General features: G+C 43.3%; 2 protein-coding genes across 3 annotated transcripts in view; one reads left to right on the forward strand and one right to left on the reverse strand.

Moving 5' to 3' along the window:
• The window catches only part of BICRAL (BICRA like chromatin remodeling complex associated protein), an 80,038-nt gene extending 64,301 nt beyond the window's left edge, over positions 1 to 15,737 (forward strand). For both annotated transcript variants that reach the window (XM_061398196.1, XM_061398197.1), the window contains exons 6-12: positions 2,526 to 2,631; positions 3,464 to 3,564; positions 5,190 to 5,251; positions 5,831 to 5,976; positions 7,208 to 7,302; positions 10,836 to 10,938; positions 11,904 to 15,737. In XM_061398196.1, coding sequence (XP_061254180.1) covers positions 2,526 to 2,631; positions 3,464 to 3,564; positions 5,190 to 5,251; positions 5,831 to 5,976; positions 7,208 to 7,302; positions 10,836 to 10,938; positions 11,904 to 12,691 — 1,401 coding nt within the window. In that variant the 3' untranslated portion in view covers positions 12,692 to 15,737. The remainder of the gene's footprint in view (positions 1 to 2,525; positions 2,632 to 3,463; positions 3,565 to 5,189; positions 5,252 to 5,830; positions 5,977 to 7,207; positions 7,303 to 10,835; positions 10,939 to 11,903) is intronic.
• Positions 1 to 16,143, reverse strand: part of PEX6 (peroxisomal biogenesis factor 6) — a 351,627-nt gene that overhangs the window by 252,132 nt on the left and 83,352 nt on the right. The window lies entirely within an intron of this gene.

The raw sequence follows: 16,143 nt of genomic DNA on the forward strand, positions 1-16,143 counted from the left end.
ATCTCCTTGCTGTCCAAGGAATTCTCAAGAGTCTTCTCCAACATCACAGTTGGAAAGCAGCTTTGACATTAGATTAGATTGTTCGGGGTATTTTTTTTTCTTGTTACTCTTCTATATTATGAAAACACACACACATTTAGGAAAATAAAGAAAACATAAATGTACAGTTACCAAATAATTATAAACAAATACCTGTGCAAGTAACAACTCAAGAAATGGACTGTTCTCAGCACCCGCACAGACCACCTCCTCCTTCCGTGTGCCTCCCTAACCCCAGCCTGTTCCTGACTTTCATGATGATTTCTTCCTTGCTTTTCTTATGTACTTTTTAACTTTTTTTTTTGTTTTGGCTGTGCTGGACGTCTTGTGGGGTCTTAGTACCCAACCAGGGATCAAACCCAAGCCCTCGGCAGTGAAAGCTTGGAGTCCTAACCACTGAACTACTGGAGAGTTCCCTAGTTTTACTCCTTATGTATGCATGAATTTTATTTGTCTGTTTAATAGCTAAGAGTCATTCAGGGTCATGACTGATAAATAAGTTGGGAGATCAGGCTGGGTAGTGCCATTTACGTATTCAGTTTTTCAAAGTTGTATGCTCTTAAGCAATAAGGATGAAATTCTTCTGTTTTATGTGAACTAGGCCTATTGAAAGAAATTCCAAAGATGTGTCCTGGCAGCACTGCTGTGAGGACTTTGGTCATTTGAACGTATTCCTTCTGGTTCATCTACTCATCTGTTGATCTCGTTATTTCAGAGTCCCATCTAGAATATAGCCTTGCCCTGTTAGACCACATTTTTCCAACTTTTATCTGTTTTTTATCCAAAGTAGTACCTTCCTTTCTTTTTTTTTTTTTTTTGACCACACCTTGCAGCTTGTAGGAACTCAGTTCCCCAACCGGGGGTTGAACCTGGGCCACAGCAGTGAAAGTCCAGAGTCCTAACCACTGGGTCACGGTGGCCCTTAGTGCTTGTCTGCTGGAAATACTTGTGAGGAAAGCTGCAGGCCTCCCTGCAACATGGACATCCTCCTTGTGGCTTCTCTGCGGTAGGAGAGTGTGGGGTTCTGTGCCAGGGGAAACTCTGTGAAGACTGGGAGGTTCTCCCCTGTGGTGTTCTCACTAAGAACGTATGAATATTGCCTGTAGACTTAAGAGATGCAGGTCCAAGCTTCCCTGCTAATGGAAAGATGAGCAAGGTGACCATTTCCGTCTTTGTAATGATCTCCTCCAGTTTTTCTTGGATGATGTCAAATCCCTCTTCATTTTTGTATTAGAAAAAGGAGCCAAATAGATCATTGTTTAGCATAATTCGCTGTTTAGAACAGAAATATTAACATATCTAGTTAATTGCATTAGTTGGCTAGTGACCAGGCATTACCCAGTTCTGTGAGCAGCCGCATGTGAATGGTTGGTGGGAAACTTCTCCTTAGGCCAAAGTCACAGGCCATCACCCATGGAGATGGTTATGCTAAGCATCTGCTGGTGTACAAAATTGAAGGAAAAACTGAAAACTTACTGCACTGTGAAATAGTAATGACATAAAGGATTAAAAATTGGGTGTGGTGTAGAAACCCACCCTATATTGTGCGTGCGTGTGTGCTCAGCCGCTTCAGTCATGTCCAGCTCTTTGCAAACCTATGGACTCTAGCCTGCCAGGCTCCTCTGTCCATGGGATTCTCCAGGCAAGAATACTGGAGTGGGTTGCCATGCCTTCCTCCAGGGGATCTTCCCATCCCAGGGATTGAACTTGTGTCTCCTGCATTGCAGGCAGATTCTCTACCACTGAGCCACCAAGGAAGCCCAGAAACTGTTTATCACTTTAAATGCATTATAGAGATAACAGATTTTTTTAGAGCTAGAACTTGTTAGCCCTTAAACATCACCAGTTCATCTTCCTTATTTATAGAAAAGCACATAACAGTTTAAACATCAGATTAATTTTTCTAGCGATATTTTTCCCGGACTAATATTCAGTTGAATTTACATTTCCCAGTTACCTGCCACCTAAGGCTGTCATTTCATGAACCAAAGACCTCCCAGACAGCAGAGGTGAGAGGTCCTTCAGATCATCTATACAGCAAACAGCGAGTGTTGACAATAGATTTGGAGTTGGCACTTAGGCCCTGACCGGGTGCTCAGCATTCCTGCAGACCCCGAATAGTCAAGGTCATAATCCTTGCAGGTGTGATAAAGCATTCCTGAAGCTAGAAACTGTTGTGGGGTAGAAACTGAGCTCCAGGCTCAGCTCTGCATCTGAGTACCATGGACACAGGAGTTCCAGGAGCAAGAAAGCAGCTGGTGTCAATGCACTCTGCATCCCTGAATGGTGTCAAGAAGACTCAGCATGCCTGGAGGCTTTAGAGGGTACTCTTTGCAGTTCTTCCAATGTGACAGGGAAAATTGTTTTGTAATCTAACCTGAAGGCGATGCAGGAGACTCATTAACTGGCTTGGTTGGCATTTTAAGTGATCTTTTAAAGCTTTTATCATGGATTTAATTTTTCCATCTTGGCCATGTTTTTCACAGGCTCAGAAAAAAAGCTTGAATCAGACTTCCCCCATTTCTGCTTCCAAGACCACAGATGGCCTGAGGCCAGCGCCCATGCCAGGCCTCTTGAGCACCGCACTGCCAGGTCAGGAGTCCCCCTGTGAGCTCTCCTCAGTCTGTGCCCGTCTTCCCAGGGGGCACTCTCTGCATGCCCGTCATCCTACATCTCTTCCACTCCGCCTCACCTCTGCTCTGATCCTACCTGCCTTCTGTATCCCTTCCACCCAAGTTATATACCATGCTGCATCTGTGCCATCATTTTATATAAAAAATGAGAAATTAAAACACCTCGGTTAAATTATGTTCAAAAAGTATGCTGCTTAGAAAGAGTGAAATCTAGTATTTTGAAAATAGTGACATGAAAATAGTATTATATGGCACATGTGACTTTGCGGCTGTCCTCATGTTGCTTTGTATAGGTGTATTTAGAATTCACCCCTCTGAGACAGAAAGTATCATGGGTCATGTCTCCCATTGCTTCTAAAGCCTTGAACACCCACACTGCTCAGTAAGTACCAGAAAAGATGACACTGTGAACACTCAGAGCCAGTCCCATTTGGGCCTCCCTTTCCTTAAGTTGTGAGTATTTGGAGGTTCGGTGGTACTGACAGATCACACTGGCTCGAGGCCTATTCCGTAGACCTTAGATGATTTGAAACCGTAGCATTGACAGCTTTTATTTATTACCATTTGTGCATGTGTTTATGTATTACATAAATAATCTTTCATAACCCTTACCTCTGCTTTTTGCACTTTGGTAGATAAATGTACTTCTGCTTTCCTTTCTCATAGCCAACATCCACGATAAATCTATTTCAGCAAGTTCAGTAATGTGTGTATATTGGACTCCAGGGGTTACCTGCTGGGCCTGATTTACTGTTTCTGTTGAATGTTGTCTCATGTGTTCATTCTAATAGGGCAGGATTCTGGAAGCAAAGTTATACCAGCGTCCTTAGGAACCACACAGCCCCAACAGGAAAAAGTCGTTGGATCACCTCCTGGCCAGCCAGCGGTGCAGGTAGAAGACAGTTGCCTGGCTTCTTCTTAATGTTCAGTGTGATTGAAAGAAAACGTCACATCCCCTTCTGCACAGTCAGCCCCGATGCCCTGTGTGCCCACAGAGGTGCTCGCTGAAGACCTTCCCCAAGGGCCAGGTCTTGTAATGTCAGTGTTTCTAGGATGAATGCATCTCTTCCTTACATGCTTTCAGTGCTATGATTTCCTCAGGAATCAATAATATACCAGCAGTTGTCCACCTGGAACTATCACAACATTATTAATCAGCTATACTCCAAAACAGAAAGTTTAATTAAAAAGAAAAAATTAATCCTCAAGAGCAAAAGTAAATAGAATGTGTCCCAAAATATAGTAATACATTAATACATTTGTTTAAAGAAAGAATAATTTATAGCCTTTGAATTACATTTTAGTTGAAAAATTCCATTCTGATTTTTCTTGGAAAATGTATTCATGTGAAAATATTAAGTACTTGTTAAATAAAATAAAACAGTGCAAAAATTTATCTTTTAAAAATAAAAATGATTCTGAATACAAAAAATAATAATATACCAGCAGCCAACACATAATAGGCACTCAAAAAATGTAGTTTACTGTTGAATGATAATGACCATTATCTTATCAAAAGTAGATCTGTTCCTCTTAGTTATACTAGAGATTTTTTCCCCCTGTTGTAGTGTATGAAGTAGTCAGACTCTATGGTCTTTTAACTCATCCACTGGTCTAAAAAGGAAGAAACAAATTTTTTTGTCTTCCATTTTCTAAGGCCTTAGTTTCTTTTCCATCAGTTTTACCACTTAATAGCCTAATGAAATTTGTGATCGTCTGGGCCTACCTGGATGCTCAGTGAAGGATCTGGCTCAGTTCTCAGGTTCTGACAGGAGGAGTATTTGTTCCTTACTGTGATCTGAGAAATACCCTGCTAGGTCACACACCTGGACTAGATGTAACAAGAGCTCAGATGTGTTTGGTTCCTTATTTACTACTGAGAAGATGAGTTAAGGACTACCTACTGAATTTTCAGCTGTTTATGAAGCTGGCACTTAAAATATTGTGTTTTCAAAAATATAATGAAGGGACTTCTCTGGTCATCAGTGGCTAAGACTCTGTGCTTCCAATGCAGGGGTCCTGGGATCGATCCCTGGTCAGGGAACTAGATTTCACATGCTGCAACTAAGAACTGGTGCAGCCAAATTAAAAAAGCAGTAATAAGCATTTAAGGGCTCCCCTGCTTGTCCAGAGGTTAAGATTCTGTTTCTACTGCAGAGGGGCATGAATTTGATCCCTAGTCAGGGAAGTTTCACGTGTCACAAGGTGGCCAAAGGAAAAAATTAAAATATGATGAAGCGTTTGTGGAGGGAGCTAGGAATTCAGGCTTTAAGGTACAAGTGAATCCCTTCAAGGAGCTGATAGCACAGCTTTCTGTAATCTTGACACAGCGCAGCTTTGCTGCATGGGTCTGTGGGACTTCCTTGTTTCGCTTTCCAACATGGCAAGTTCTACATCCTTAGAGTGTGCTCTTGATAGAGAGCTGAAAAGGCTGCAGCCACAGTGACCTTTATGTGGAACTGTGTTCTGCTATGTTTTCTACAGAAGGGACTAAGAAGAGGTGTGTTTTGTCCTCAGGTGGATGGTCATCCGGGAGGACAGAAGAGGCCTGCTGCCAAACAGCTGACTAAAGGAGCTTTGTGAGTCCCCTTCGGAAATTAACCATTTTGAATGTTTTTCTAGGTTCCTAACCTTCAACAAATAGACAACAGCCGTCAGGTCATGATGCTATATGTTTTTTAAAGTATACTTCGGAAGGCTTTGCCTATAGTTTGTTAGCACCCGTATGTATATCAAATGTAGTTTGAGCCTACTGCTTACCCTTTTGTTCTTAAGAATAGTTCTTTGTCTTCTGAGCAACCACATGCCCTTTGACTGGCCTCAGGATCTCTGAGAAGCATGCTTTGATAAATCCCTATGTTCAGAACAGAAATGTTAACCAGAAGCTTAGCTGGCCAGTGGTGAGGCATTGCCAGGGTCTGTGTGAGCACCCGCACTTGAATGGTTGGTGGGAACATGGTGCTTTAGAGGCCAGGGTCAAAGTTTGAGACTAAACTCAGGGTCAGACTAAACTAAACCCACTATGATGTACAGAGTATAAAACTATACTATAGATGATAACATCCCTGGGTGTCTCATTGTCTTTGCATGCGAATAACCATTGTGATTAGATTTCTTGACGTGACTCAACACAGCCATCGACAATTTCTCTCTCTCAGCATTCTCCAGCAGTTACAGAGGGACCAAGCCCACGCGGTGACACCTGACAAAAATCAGTTCCGGTCACTCAGTGATGCGGTGCAGAGGCTGCTGTCCTACCATGTGTGCCAGGGCTCCATGCCCACAGAGGAGGACCTGAGGAAAGGTGAGCAGGCTGGAGCCCCAGAGTGCCTCCTGGGGACACGGCCCACAGGAGAACCTGAGCTCGTTGCCCCCAGATGGTCACTGGATTACTCTTTTTCACCGCAGACCTGCCATCTTCCCAATTTACTTGGTTTCCCAGGCCATGTTGAGAATTCTGACTTATTTTTCTCAGCATTCTGGGAAGGGATACCCAAATGTCTGGACATCTTATGGGCAAGTTTGAGGGCAGTGAATGCAGAACATTGTCTGGACTCTGGCTGCAGGTGGGACGGCCCTGGTCTAGGTGCTCTGCACAGTGATTCAGGCACAGTCCTTGGCGTGTAGGCTGAGTACACACATACCCTGAGCTGTCAGCGTCACCGTTTTGAATTAGATACTGTAGCCCTCCAAAAGCTTTGTGGTTCCAAAGGCAGTCTAAGGCACCGCTCCACATCCAGAAACTGGCGAAACGTTTTAGAGGTAACATCCTCTTATCCCGCCTCGAGCTTAGCCCATTCCGATGCCTGGCCCTTCTGCCTCTCTCAGCCATGCTGCCCAGTTCTACTCTCCTTCCCACCATGTTCCCAGCCTGGACCCCGTTAGGCGCCCTCCACTGCTTGAATCAGCCCCTCAGCTGCCCCCAGCCTTGTCCTTCTGGCCAGGGTCTCTAATGGGAGCACAGCCATCAGCCCACTGTGAGCTTCCCTGGGAAGGCCAGGGTGCTCTTCATCCTCATCCAGCATGAAATAGGGATGTGGAGGCTCTGAGAAGAGCGAAGTGGAAACTGAGACGTTTGGAGACAAAGGACAGAGCCACAGGACCATGACCTGCGAGATGCCGTGGACTAGTTGGTGTGGTTGCGGGAACCTGGTCTGCCCGGCCCAGACAGTAGGACCTCATTGTCTCAGTGGTTTCAGATTTTCATGCTCTGGAAGGAAGTGGAGGCTTCGGTCACCTGAACTAGTAGATGATTCTCTGTTCATTGATATTTGCTGCTGTTCTGTGTTTCGTGCTTTTCTTTTATAGATGATCTTAAAGGAGTTATGTTTTTGGTTTCCTAATCAGAGTTAAAATAAGCTCGTATTAAAATGAGTTTCTGAGAGCACATGCCAGTGAACAGTAAGGGAAAGCCGTGCAGAAGCATCACGTCTAACCAGGGAAGAGCTAAACTGAGAGAGAAAGTGGAGGAGTGAAGGGCCTAGTGGTTGGTGTGCACTCTCTTACTGTTTTTTTCTCTCTCTCTCTTTTTAAAGTTGACAGTGAATTTGAAACAGTTGCCACTCAGCTCCTGAAAAGGACCCAAGCTATGCTTAACAAGTACAGATGCCTGCTCTTGGAGGATGCCATGGTAAAGTTCCACTGAGCCCAGTTTGTTTCTTAAACTCCACAGGTCACAGCTACTAGTTCAGAGAGAAAAACTTCAAGGAATTACATTTTCCCACCATAGTTTAAAAGGAGCAGATACTTAAAATTGTAGAAAAAGTTACCTTTACCTGTACCTACTGCTAACAGCAGCTGTGGGTTGGCCAAAAAGTTTGTTCGGGTTTTCTGTATATTTTCCGTACAAACTTTTTGGCCAACCCAAATACAAGTGCTGTGCTTTCCGTGACTGATCACTCTCAGTGTGTGCCAAGTGAGGATTTGGGGCTTGCTCACGTAATTTGCCCAACGCCATACAGCCGGTAAGTTTGTTCTGTAATTAGCAGAGCTGGGATACAGACCAGGACCCCTGACCCCCGCCCCCCGTACTCAGTGCTGTCCACTGCTTCTCATCAACGGGAAGAGGCAGGAGAGGACCGGTGACACTTCTGCTGAAGGTTGTTCAGAATAATATCTGAAAAGATGAGGTGACAGATGTTAAAATTAGTTTTGTTTTCAGTTGAGAGGTCACTAACGTCATAAAAATCATGCTTCATTTTAAAATGTACAACCTGATGGATTTTAATATGTTCACAGACTATGCCGCCATCAGCACTCCCTAACTCCAGAACATTTTCAGCCCTCCAAATAGAAACTAAAATTGATTTTAAAGCACAGCAAATTAGAGAAAGGAGTCAGATTATCTCCGAAAATGATGGAAAGACCAAATCTATGAGATTTTAGAAGCAGCTCTAAAATCATACGGACTAATAAACTGGTCTCTTACAAGTGGCTATTTTTTCGGTTGCGCCAGGTCTTTGTTGCTGTGTATGGGCTCCTCTCTCATTGCGGCAGGCGGGGGCTGCTCCCTCGTGGTGCACAGGCTTCTCATTGCAGTGGCTTCTCGGGCTTGTGGGCTTTGGTAGTTTCGCTTCCCGGCCTCTGGAGCACAGGCTTAGTAGGTAACGGCGTGTGGGCTTAGTTCCCCGAGGCATATGGGAATCTTCCCAGACCACGGATGGAACCCATGTTCCCTGCATTGGCAGGTGGATTCTTATCCACTGTACCACCAGGGGAGTCTATAACTGGCTTTTAATTTGAAGTCAGCTTTGAGAATTTACCTTGGAAGAGTAACTGAACTGTATTATATATGTATACAGTATAGTGTAAATATGAATGTTTGTGTTTACTTTATGTGTGTGTGTGTGTGTTTGTGTATATATATATATATATATAAACAGGCATCAGTTCAGTTCAGTTACTCAGTCATGTCTGACTCTTTGCGACCCCATGAATCGCAGCACACTAGGCCTCTCTGTCCATCACCAACTCCCGGAGTTCACTCAAACTCACGTCCATCGAGTCAGTGATGCCATCCAGCCATCTCATCCTCTGTCCCCTTCTCCTCCTGCCCCCAATCCCTCCCAGCATCAGAGTCTTTTCCAATGAGTTAACTCTTCGCATGAGGTGGCCAAAGTACTGGAATTTCAGCTTTAGCATCATTCCTTCCAAAGAACACCCAGGACTCATCTCCTTTAGAATGGACTGGTTGGATCTCCTTGCAGTCCAAGGGACTCTCAAGAGTCTTCTCCAACACCACAGTTCAAAAGCATCAATTCGTCAGCACTCAGCTTTGTTCACAGTCCAACTCTCACATCCATACCTGACTACTGGAAAAACCATAGCCTTGACTAGACGGACCTTTGTTAGCAAAGTAATGTCTCTGCTTTTGAATATGCTATCTAGGTTGGTCATAACTTTCCTTCTAAGGAGTAAGCGTCTTTTAATTTCATGGCTGCAATCACCATCTGCAGTGATTTTGGAGCCCCCAAAAATAAAGTCTGACACTATTTCCACTGTTTCCCCATGAAGTGATGGGACTAGATGCCATGATCTTAGTTTTCTGCATGTTGAGCTTTAAGCCAACTTTTTCACTCTCCTCTTTCACTTTCATCAAGAGGCTTTTTAGTTCTTCTTCACTTTCTGCCATAAGGGTGGTGTCATCTGCCTATCTGAGGTTATTGGTATTTCTCCCAGCAATCTTGATTGCAGCTTGTGCTTCTTCCAGCCCAGTGTTTCTCATGATGTACTCTCCATATAAGTTAAATAAGCAGGGTGACAATATACTTCTTTGATGTACTCCTTTTCCTATTTGGAACAAGTCTGTTGTTCCATAAACAGGCATACCTCAGAGCTTTTGAGGGTTTATTTCCCCAGACCACCTCAATAAAGTGAATATCACAGTAAAGTGACTCACATGAACTTTTTGGTTTCCCGATGCATATAAAAGTTATGTTTACACTATAGTCTGTTAAGTATGCAATAGCATTGTGTCCAGAACAAAAATGTGTATGTCTTAATTTAAAAATACTTAATTGCTTAAAAATGCTAACCATCATCTGAGCCTTCAGTGAGTTGTAATCTTTTTGCTGGCAGAGGGTTTGAAATATTGGGAGAATTACCCAAACATGACACAGAGACATGAAATAAGCAAATGTTATTCAACGTTTGCTGGGAAAACGGTGCCAATAGACTTTCCCAATGCAGGGGTGCCACAAACCTTCAATTTGTTTTAAAAAAAAAAATGCAGTATCTACAAAGCACAATGAAATGAGATATGAGATATGCCTGTAACGTATATATATTTATTTTAAATTGTGCCACTAAAGTCAAACGGTTGTTCTTACTTTGACAATCATTTCTGCAATAAAACTGAGATATCAAGAAGACTGTCATTCATGAGAAAAGGATCATTTGGACAGATTTGGACAAATGAACTAATTATTTGGACAAATTATGTTTTGCCATGAATTATTTTATGTTAAATAAATAAAACATAAATTATTTTATGTAAACTAAGAATGAATAAGATTTGATTCTGTACAGCAAGAAATAATTCTAAGGAAAGCCTTAATACAAAACACAATCATAGGGAATTCCCTGGCGGTCCAGTGGTTAGGACTCTGCGCTTGCAGTACCATGGCCCATGGGGGTCCAATCCCTGATCAGGGGACTAAGATCCCACAAGCTGTGCTGCAAGGCCAAAATATGATTATAGCATAGCAAAATATAAAGTAAAAGAGTGTCTGAACAAAAAGATTTCCAACATATTATTAAGCAGAGGAGGAAATAAGCAGAGAACAGTGCATATAGTTGCTTGTCATTTGTGTGCAAAAAATAGAGAATGAATAATGTAAATGTGTGTGTGTGCATAAAATATCTCTGGAAGAGTTTGTTAAACTGCTTGGCAGAGGGTACCTCCAGAGAGGGCCCTAGGTGGGTGGGCAAGGCATTGCACAGGGCAGGTGAAGAAGGAAGGCTTACTTTCTACATCCCCTTTTAGTACCTTTTGAAGTTTGTACCAATGTTGTAAATAACCTTTTCCCAAAAAATACAATTTTAAAAAATATGTCAATGATAAACACATTTTCTTCTCTGATTGCTTCCTCTGTCCCCCAAATGCAGCAAGATGTTCGAAGTTGTTAAAAGGCATCTGAAATGACTAGACTCTCTCATTTTTAGCGGATCAACCCCTCCGCTGAGATGGTGATGATTGACAGAATGTTCAACCAGGAGGAAAGAGCTTCTCTGTCCCGGGACAAGCGTCTGGCGCTCGTAGACCCCGGTAAGAACTGTCAGAGTGAAAGCCAAGGAGAGCTCCTGCCAGGGTTCCGGGGCCGTGGCTTTGGGGAGACCATCTGAACTGACCTTGCGGGATAAGACCTGAAGGTAGATCCTGGATTCCAGGGAGAAAAAATCCGGAGTTGAGAGCACGATATGAATCCTCTGAGAAGGTCTATGTTCTGCAAAATCCAAACCAGAATTTGACATTCGGTTAACTGAATCTTCTTCTCTCCTGTAAACTCACACTTCTCAATCTTTCTCTACTTTTTGAGAACTAAGTAAGTCAGAAGCCTTCCCAGAAGCAACTAAACCTCAGCCAATTATTGAGTTGTCTTACTGTGTGCCAGACCTTGTTGGGGGGAGTCAGTGAAGCATGGTCCCTGCCCATAAGCTAATGGATGGTAATGCTCCTTGTGGGTGCCCTTTGAATACCCCATCAGTTTCCTGCCATTTGCATCATGCTGGAGTAACCCACATTCCGCCTTTTAGAAATGGATTCTCAGGACTGCCCTGGTGGTCCAGTGGTTAAGAATCTGCCTGCCAATGGAGGCGGCATGGGTCCCATCCCTGATTGGGAAACTAAAATTCTGCATGCCACATGGTATGGCCGAAAAATAGGGGAAAAAAAAAAAAGTATTCTCCATACTATTTTCTAGCCTCTGAAATTTTTAAATCCAATAACATTATAACAATTTGTGGAGTATGGATTTTCACCCATGGTTTCACCATCCTATAAATGTTTTTATTCCTACAAGTTTTCTTCCACTCCTGGTTCCCACTTGCATATATCATTTACAGGTTGCTTTTATAGGACACCCTCCAACTGTGCTTCTGCACGTTCCTGGATGTGAACCACTGATTTAGAGGGTGGGATGGGGGCAGTTTGCACCTGACCCACTGAGGGGCTGCTGTCTAGTCCTCACTGCCTCCTCCTTTCATTAACATTCTTTTCGTTCCCAATTGCAGAGGGTTTTCAGGCTGATTTCTGTTGTTCCTTCAAACTCGATAAAGCTGCCCATGAGATGCAGTTCAGCCGGAGTGACCAGCATGGTGGTAAAACAACAAGTTCTGTGCATCTGACGGCCAAGGCCCAGAGCAGAGACCGAGCCAAAGCAGGCCTGGCAGAACCAATGAATCATGACCAATTTCATCTAGTGCCTAATCACATCGTGGTCTCTGCAGAAGGAAACATTTCTAAAAAAACCGACTGCCTCGGCAGAGCACTGAAATTTGACAAAGTGGGCTCCGCTCAGTACCGGAGTGCGTCTGAAGAGAAAACCAGCCGGAGAGACTCTGCAAAAGGCAGCGAGTGCTCCCCCGGCCCTGAAGGCCACCGAAAAAACTCGTCCAGACCAGATCACGGTCCTGACAGCAAACTCTCAAGCCTCCTAGTAGATTCGCAGCTGGAGATGACCTGTAATAGCTCCTTCCAGGACAAGACGCTGCGGAATTCTCCAAAGAATGAAGTTTTACACACAGACATCATGAAAGGGTCAGGCGAGCCCCAGCCCGATCTCCAGCTTACCAAGAGTTTAGAAACGACATTTAAGAACATTTTGGAACTCAAAAAGGCTGGGCGGCAGTCCCAGAGTGACCCCACGGTTAGCGGCTCTGTCGAGTTAGATTTCCCCAACTTTTCTCCAATGGCTTCGCAGGAAAACTGCCTGGAAAAGTTCATCCCGGACCACAGTGAAGGCGTCGTAGAAACTGACTCTATTTTAGAAGCAGCTGTAAATAGTATCCTAGAGTGTTAATAGCGCAGTCCTCCCCGCACCCGCCCCAAGACCCCGCCCTGGACAAGTTACATTCTTTCCTGGCAAAAGCAATGGAAACGGTCTCCTGTCTCCAGCCTGCTTGATCTTTCATCACAGGTTATTCTTTCTAATTTCAATCCCATTCTTTGTTTAAGAGCAATACTCATCGTGGTTACAGGGAGATCCTTTAGTAAAGCTGATCCTTATTAGAAAGCAGTCTGATAGGCCCTATACATTTCAAGTGTTTTAAAAGTGCTTATCGTCATTTTTGTTGTTGTTTATTTTTTTTCCCAAACACTGTAATTCAATGAAATCACAGTACACTTGGCCCTAGGTAAAATTCTGACAATCATAAGTCATTTGAAAAGAACAGACTTTATTAAAGAAAATCAAACAGGACTGTTAGAAGATACTTTTTAAAGAATATCCCCACTGTATCTCCAAATTTGGGCTTTGAGGGGGGTGGGTCTTGGGGTTGTCATGGGCCAGGAGACCACATGGCTCTCCCCTCGGCCATCTGTGAGCAGTTAGTCCTGGCTGCTCTGCTGGGACCCACAACCCCAGCCTGAGCACCTATAGCGCACAAACAGGGCTTCCTGTTCATTCAAGTGCTTTTCTGATGCTCCCTGAGCAAAACCTCACCTCTTCAGCATATCCACGTTGAATTTCATCTAGGGAAAACTTTGTTTTGAGTTGCGACAGCATGACTTGAGATAATCTCACCAGGCAAAATAAAGGAAAAATGGAAACCAGTTAAGTGGCACAGTGTACAGGGGAGGCCAGGATCGAGCCCTGAGAAATATAATATGTATATATGTAAAAGCATATATATTATGTTCACTGTTGAGAAAAAAATAAGTGTTTTGCATTCTACAATTGGATCTAGTCAACATACAATGTATGTTTTTGTTAGTTGCTGGGTTTTGTTTCATTCGACCTCTCTTCGCACCCCCTCCCACAACAAATAGCCAAGCATCGAAAGCACTTTCATTTGAAAACTGTGTTATAATTTTTCAGTTTAAATGTTAAGGGAACTTTGGCCTTGTTTCTGCTTCCTGTTGTCTGAGAACAGTAGTCACACCCCCCGGCAGCAATCATTACCAAAACACAGACAAACCAAAGGTAACCAGGCAGCCCACCACTGAAAGGAAAGCTCTGAGACCCAGATGCCCACTTGAGAGCCAAAGGACACGCCCTGTCATGGTTTGTGTTTGGCCCATGTTCGTGTTCATGGGTGTGACTTACTGCTTTATTTATTGATATTTCTTTTCAGGGCGCTTTCCCATTTTCCTTTCTTGTATGCCTGCCCCAGCTCCTCCCATTTCTGTTGTCACTCTCATTCTCAAGGTCACCGCAACCATCAGTGTCCCCTCACATTGGGAACGCTACACGTGGCATTCTGTGTGTCCTGACATACGTGTGTGCGTGTGTCTGGGCTGTTCAGGTACAGAGGTTATTTTGGCTACAGAGTGTACACAGTCACCCTCCCTCTTATGTGGACAGGCTCTCATCTCTTCTGTCCATCTCTCTGGCTTTAGAGGAACTCCCACTGGTCTTCACTCGAACACGTTGCCAAGATCTACTTCTGGCCTTCCCCAACATGAGGACAACCCCTGTCATCATGTTGGACATTTCTTTTCCAGATTGGCCTGCAATGGAAAGGAGGGCTTCTGATTCCTAGAAAACACGACAGAAGACCTAGACTCTGCCTGCCCCTTAGTGCCCCCCCACACACACACGCACACAGAGAAATCCTGGGGGACTGCCAGTCTTCGCAAAAGCAAAATACCTTTTCCCCACTCCCACCCCTGAGCCAATAGAAACCGGAAAGTCTGGGCCATTTCACGGTTGCCATGTTTTCCTTATTTGTGCCAATGTCCAAGTTGCAGATTTCCCCTTTTTTCCCGTATTGTAACATATTAGAAAGATAAGTTGGTATTGCCAGTTGGAACTTTCTGTTTGGGCAGCCCTGGGATAACACCCTGCTCTGAACCCCATGATGTCACAGGCTCTTCTTCTCTTAGGGCTCATGCTTCCCTAATTACTAGCAAGCCTTAAAGGTGGTTCCTCCTGATCAAATTCTTCTCATTGTGGAAATTTATACCTGGAAGCCTTCTTGGAGGCTACTAATGCATTACATTAATTACCGAATCAGTGGAATTCTTAAGAGACAAGATAGATTCATGTACATTTGTCACCTCTCTCCTTCCCTGCCTGCCCTGCTCCCCCAGTCCCAGCTTTTCAATATACCATCTTAAAGGGTTTTTTAAAGATTTGACACTTGTCTAGAAAACAGAGAGCCTAATTTACCAAAATGAAACTTGTAAATTTTTGTGTCCTTGTATGTAAGTTTACTTTTAACGGAGGAAAGATTCTAGATAATGACAAATGACGATTACGAAGTATATTTGATTCCTGTGATTAGGTCATAACTCGCATGTCGAGGCCCCTCTGGTGGAGGGTGAGAGCTCAGCCTCGGATGGCCAACGTTCAGTTGTTAAGGTTCATTAGTCGAAGTTAAGTTTTAGAGCTACTCGTACTCAGTAACAAAAATCATTTTCTTTTCTTTCTTTTTTTTTCTGTTGTTGTGGAAGAGTGTGAATTTGTTATTAAGCATTTGATTTTCTGTGTCCTTAAGTACTGCCTAAAGATAAAGCAAATTTTAAACTGGCAATTACGAAAAAGAACTATTTTAGTGCTGAAGAGTTTAGTAGACTTTGTTAGATTAGGGGGGCCTTACAGACTGACTTGACTTAAGAGGACGCGTCACTCACTGTCAGTGTGGTGTGGGCTTTATTTGCTTAAATACCTTCATTTGTATAGTATGTCTCACTTGAAATTGCTTTGTATACATTTTGTAAAAATATTTATAAAATGTTTTGTAAAAAAAAGTATAACAAATTGCAGTTTATTTTGTTATGTTGGATAAATACTGTTAAAAGAAACCAGTCAGTAACTATATTGTTAATCCATGGTTAGGAAATGTTTAGTTGGAGATTACAAAATGAAACAACCATTGCAATACAGCCAAAGATTTGGGAAAATGTGCAACTGTGATTGTCTTGATTTTGCAAAGAATGGCTGCTTTTCCCAGAAGAAAAGGGTAAGTAAGTGTCCATTGGGCTTTCTGTTATTAAATCCTGTTACCCAAAACTAGCTCTGCCAGTGAAGGGGTAGGATTTTAATTGATCGGCCTTTCTAAACAGTTGCCAGTTAAAGTTGGTCAGTGAGAAAGTTCAGCCATGTACATGTCAGGCCTCCCTCCCGGGACTCCTGCCATATGGGCCCTTAACTAAGGAAGGAAAAATGAGGTCATTTAAAGGTCTCAATCTGCAAGAAATTTCCTTTAGTCATTATATTTCTTTTGTTTCTGCAGGGACAAGAAGGCTAAGGGATAGGTTAAAAAGATTAAGAACTGTTTGACATGAGACTTGTTCCAGAATGAACACGTT

This window comes from Bos javanicus, chromosome 23 (genome assembly GCF_032452875.1).
Source record: "Bos javanicus breed banteng chromosome 23, ARS-OSU_banteng_1.0, whole genome shotgun sequence".
NCBI classification, from domain to species: Eukaryota; Metazoa; Chordata; class Mammalia; order Artiodactyla; family Bovidae; genus Bos; species Bos javanicus.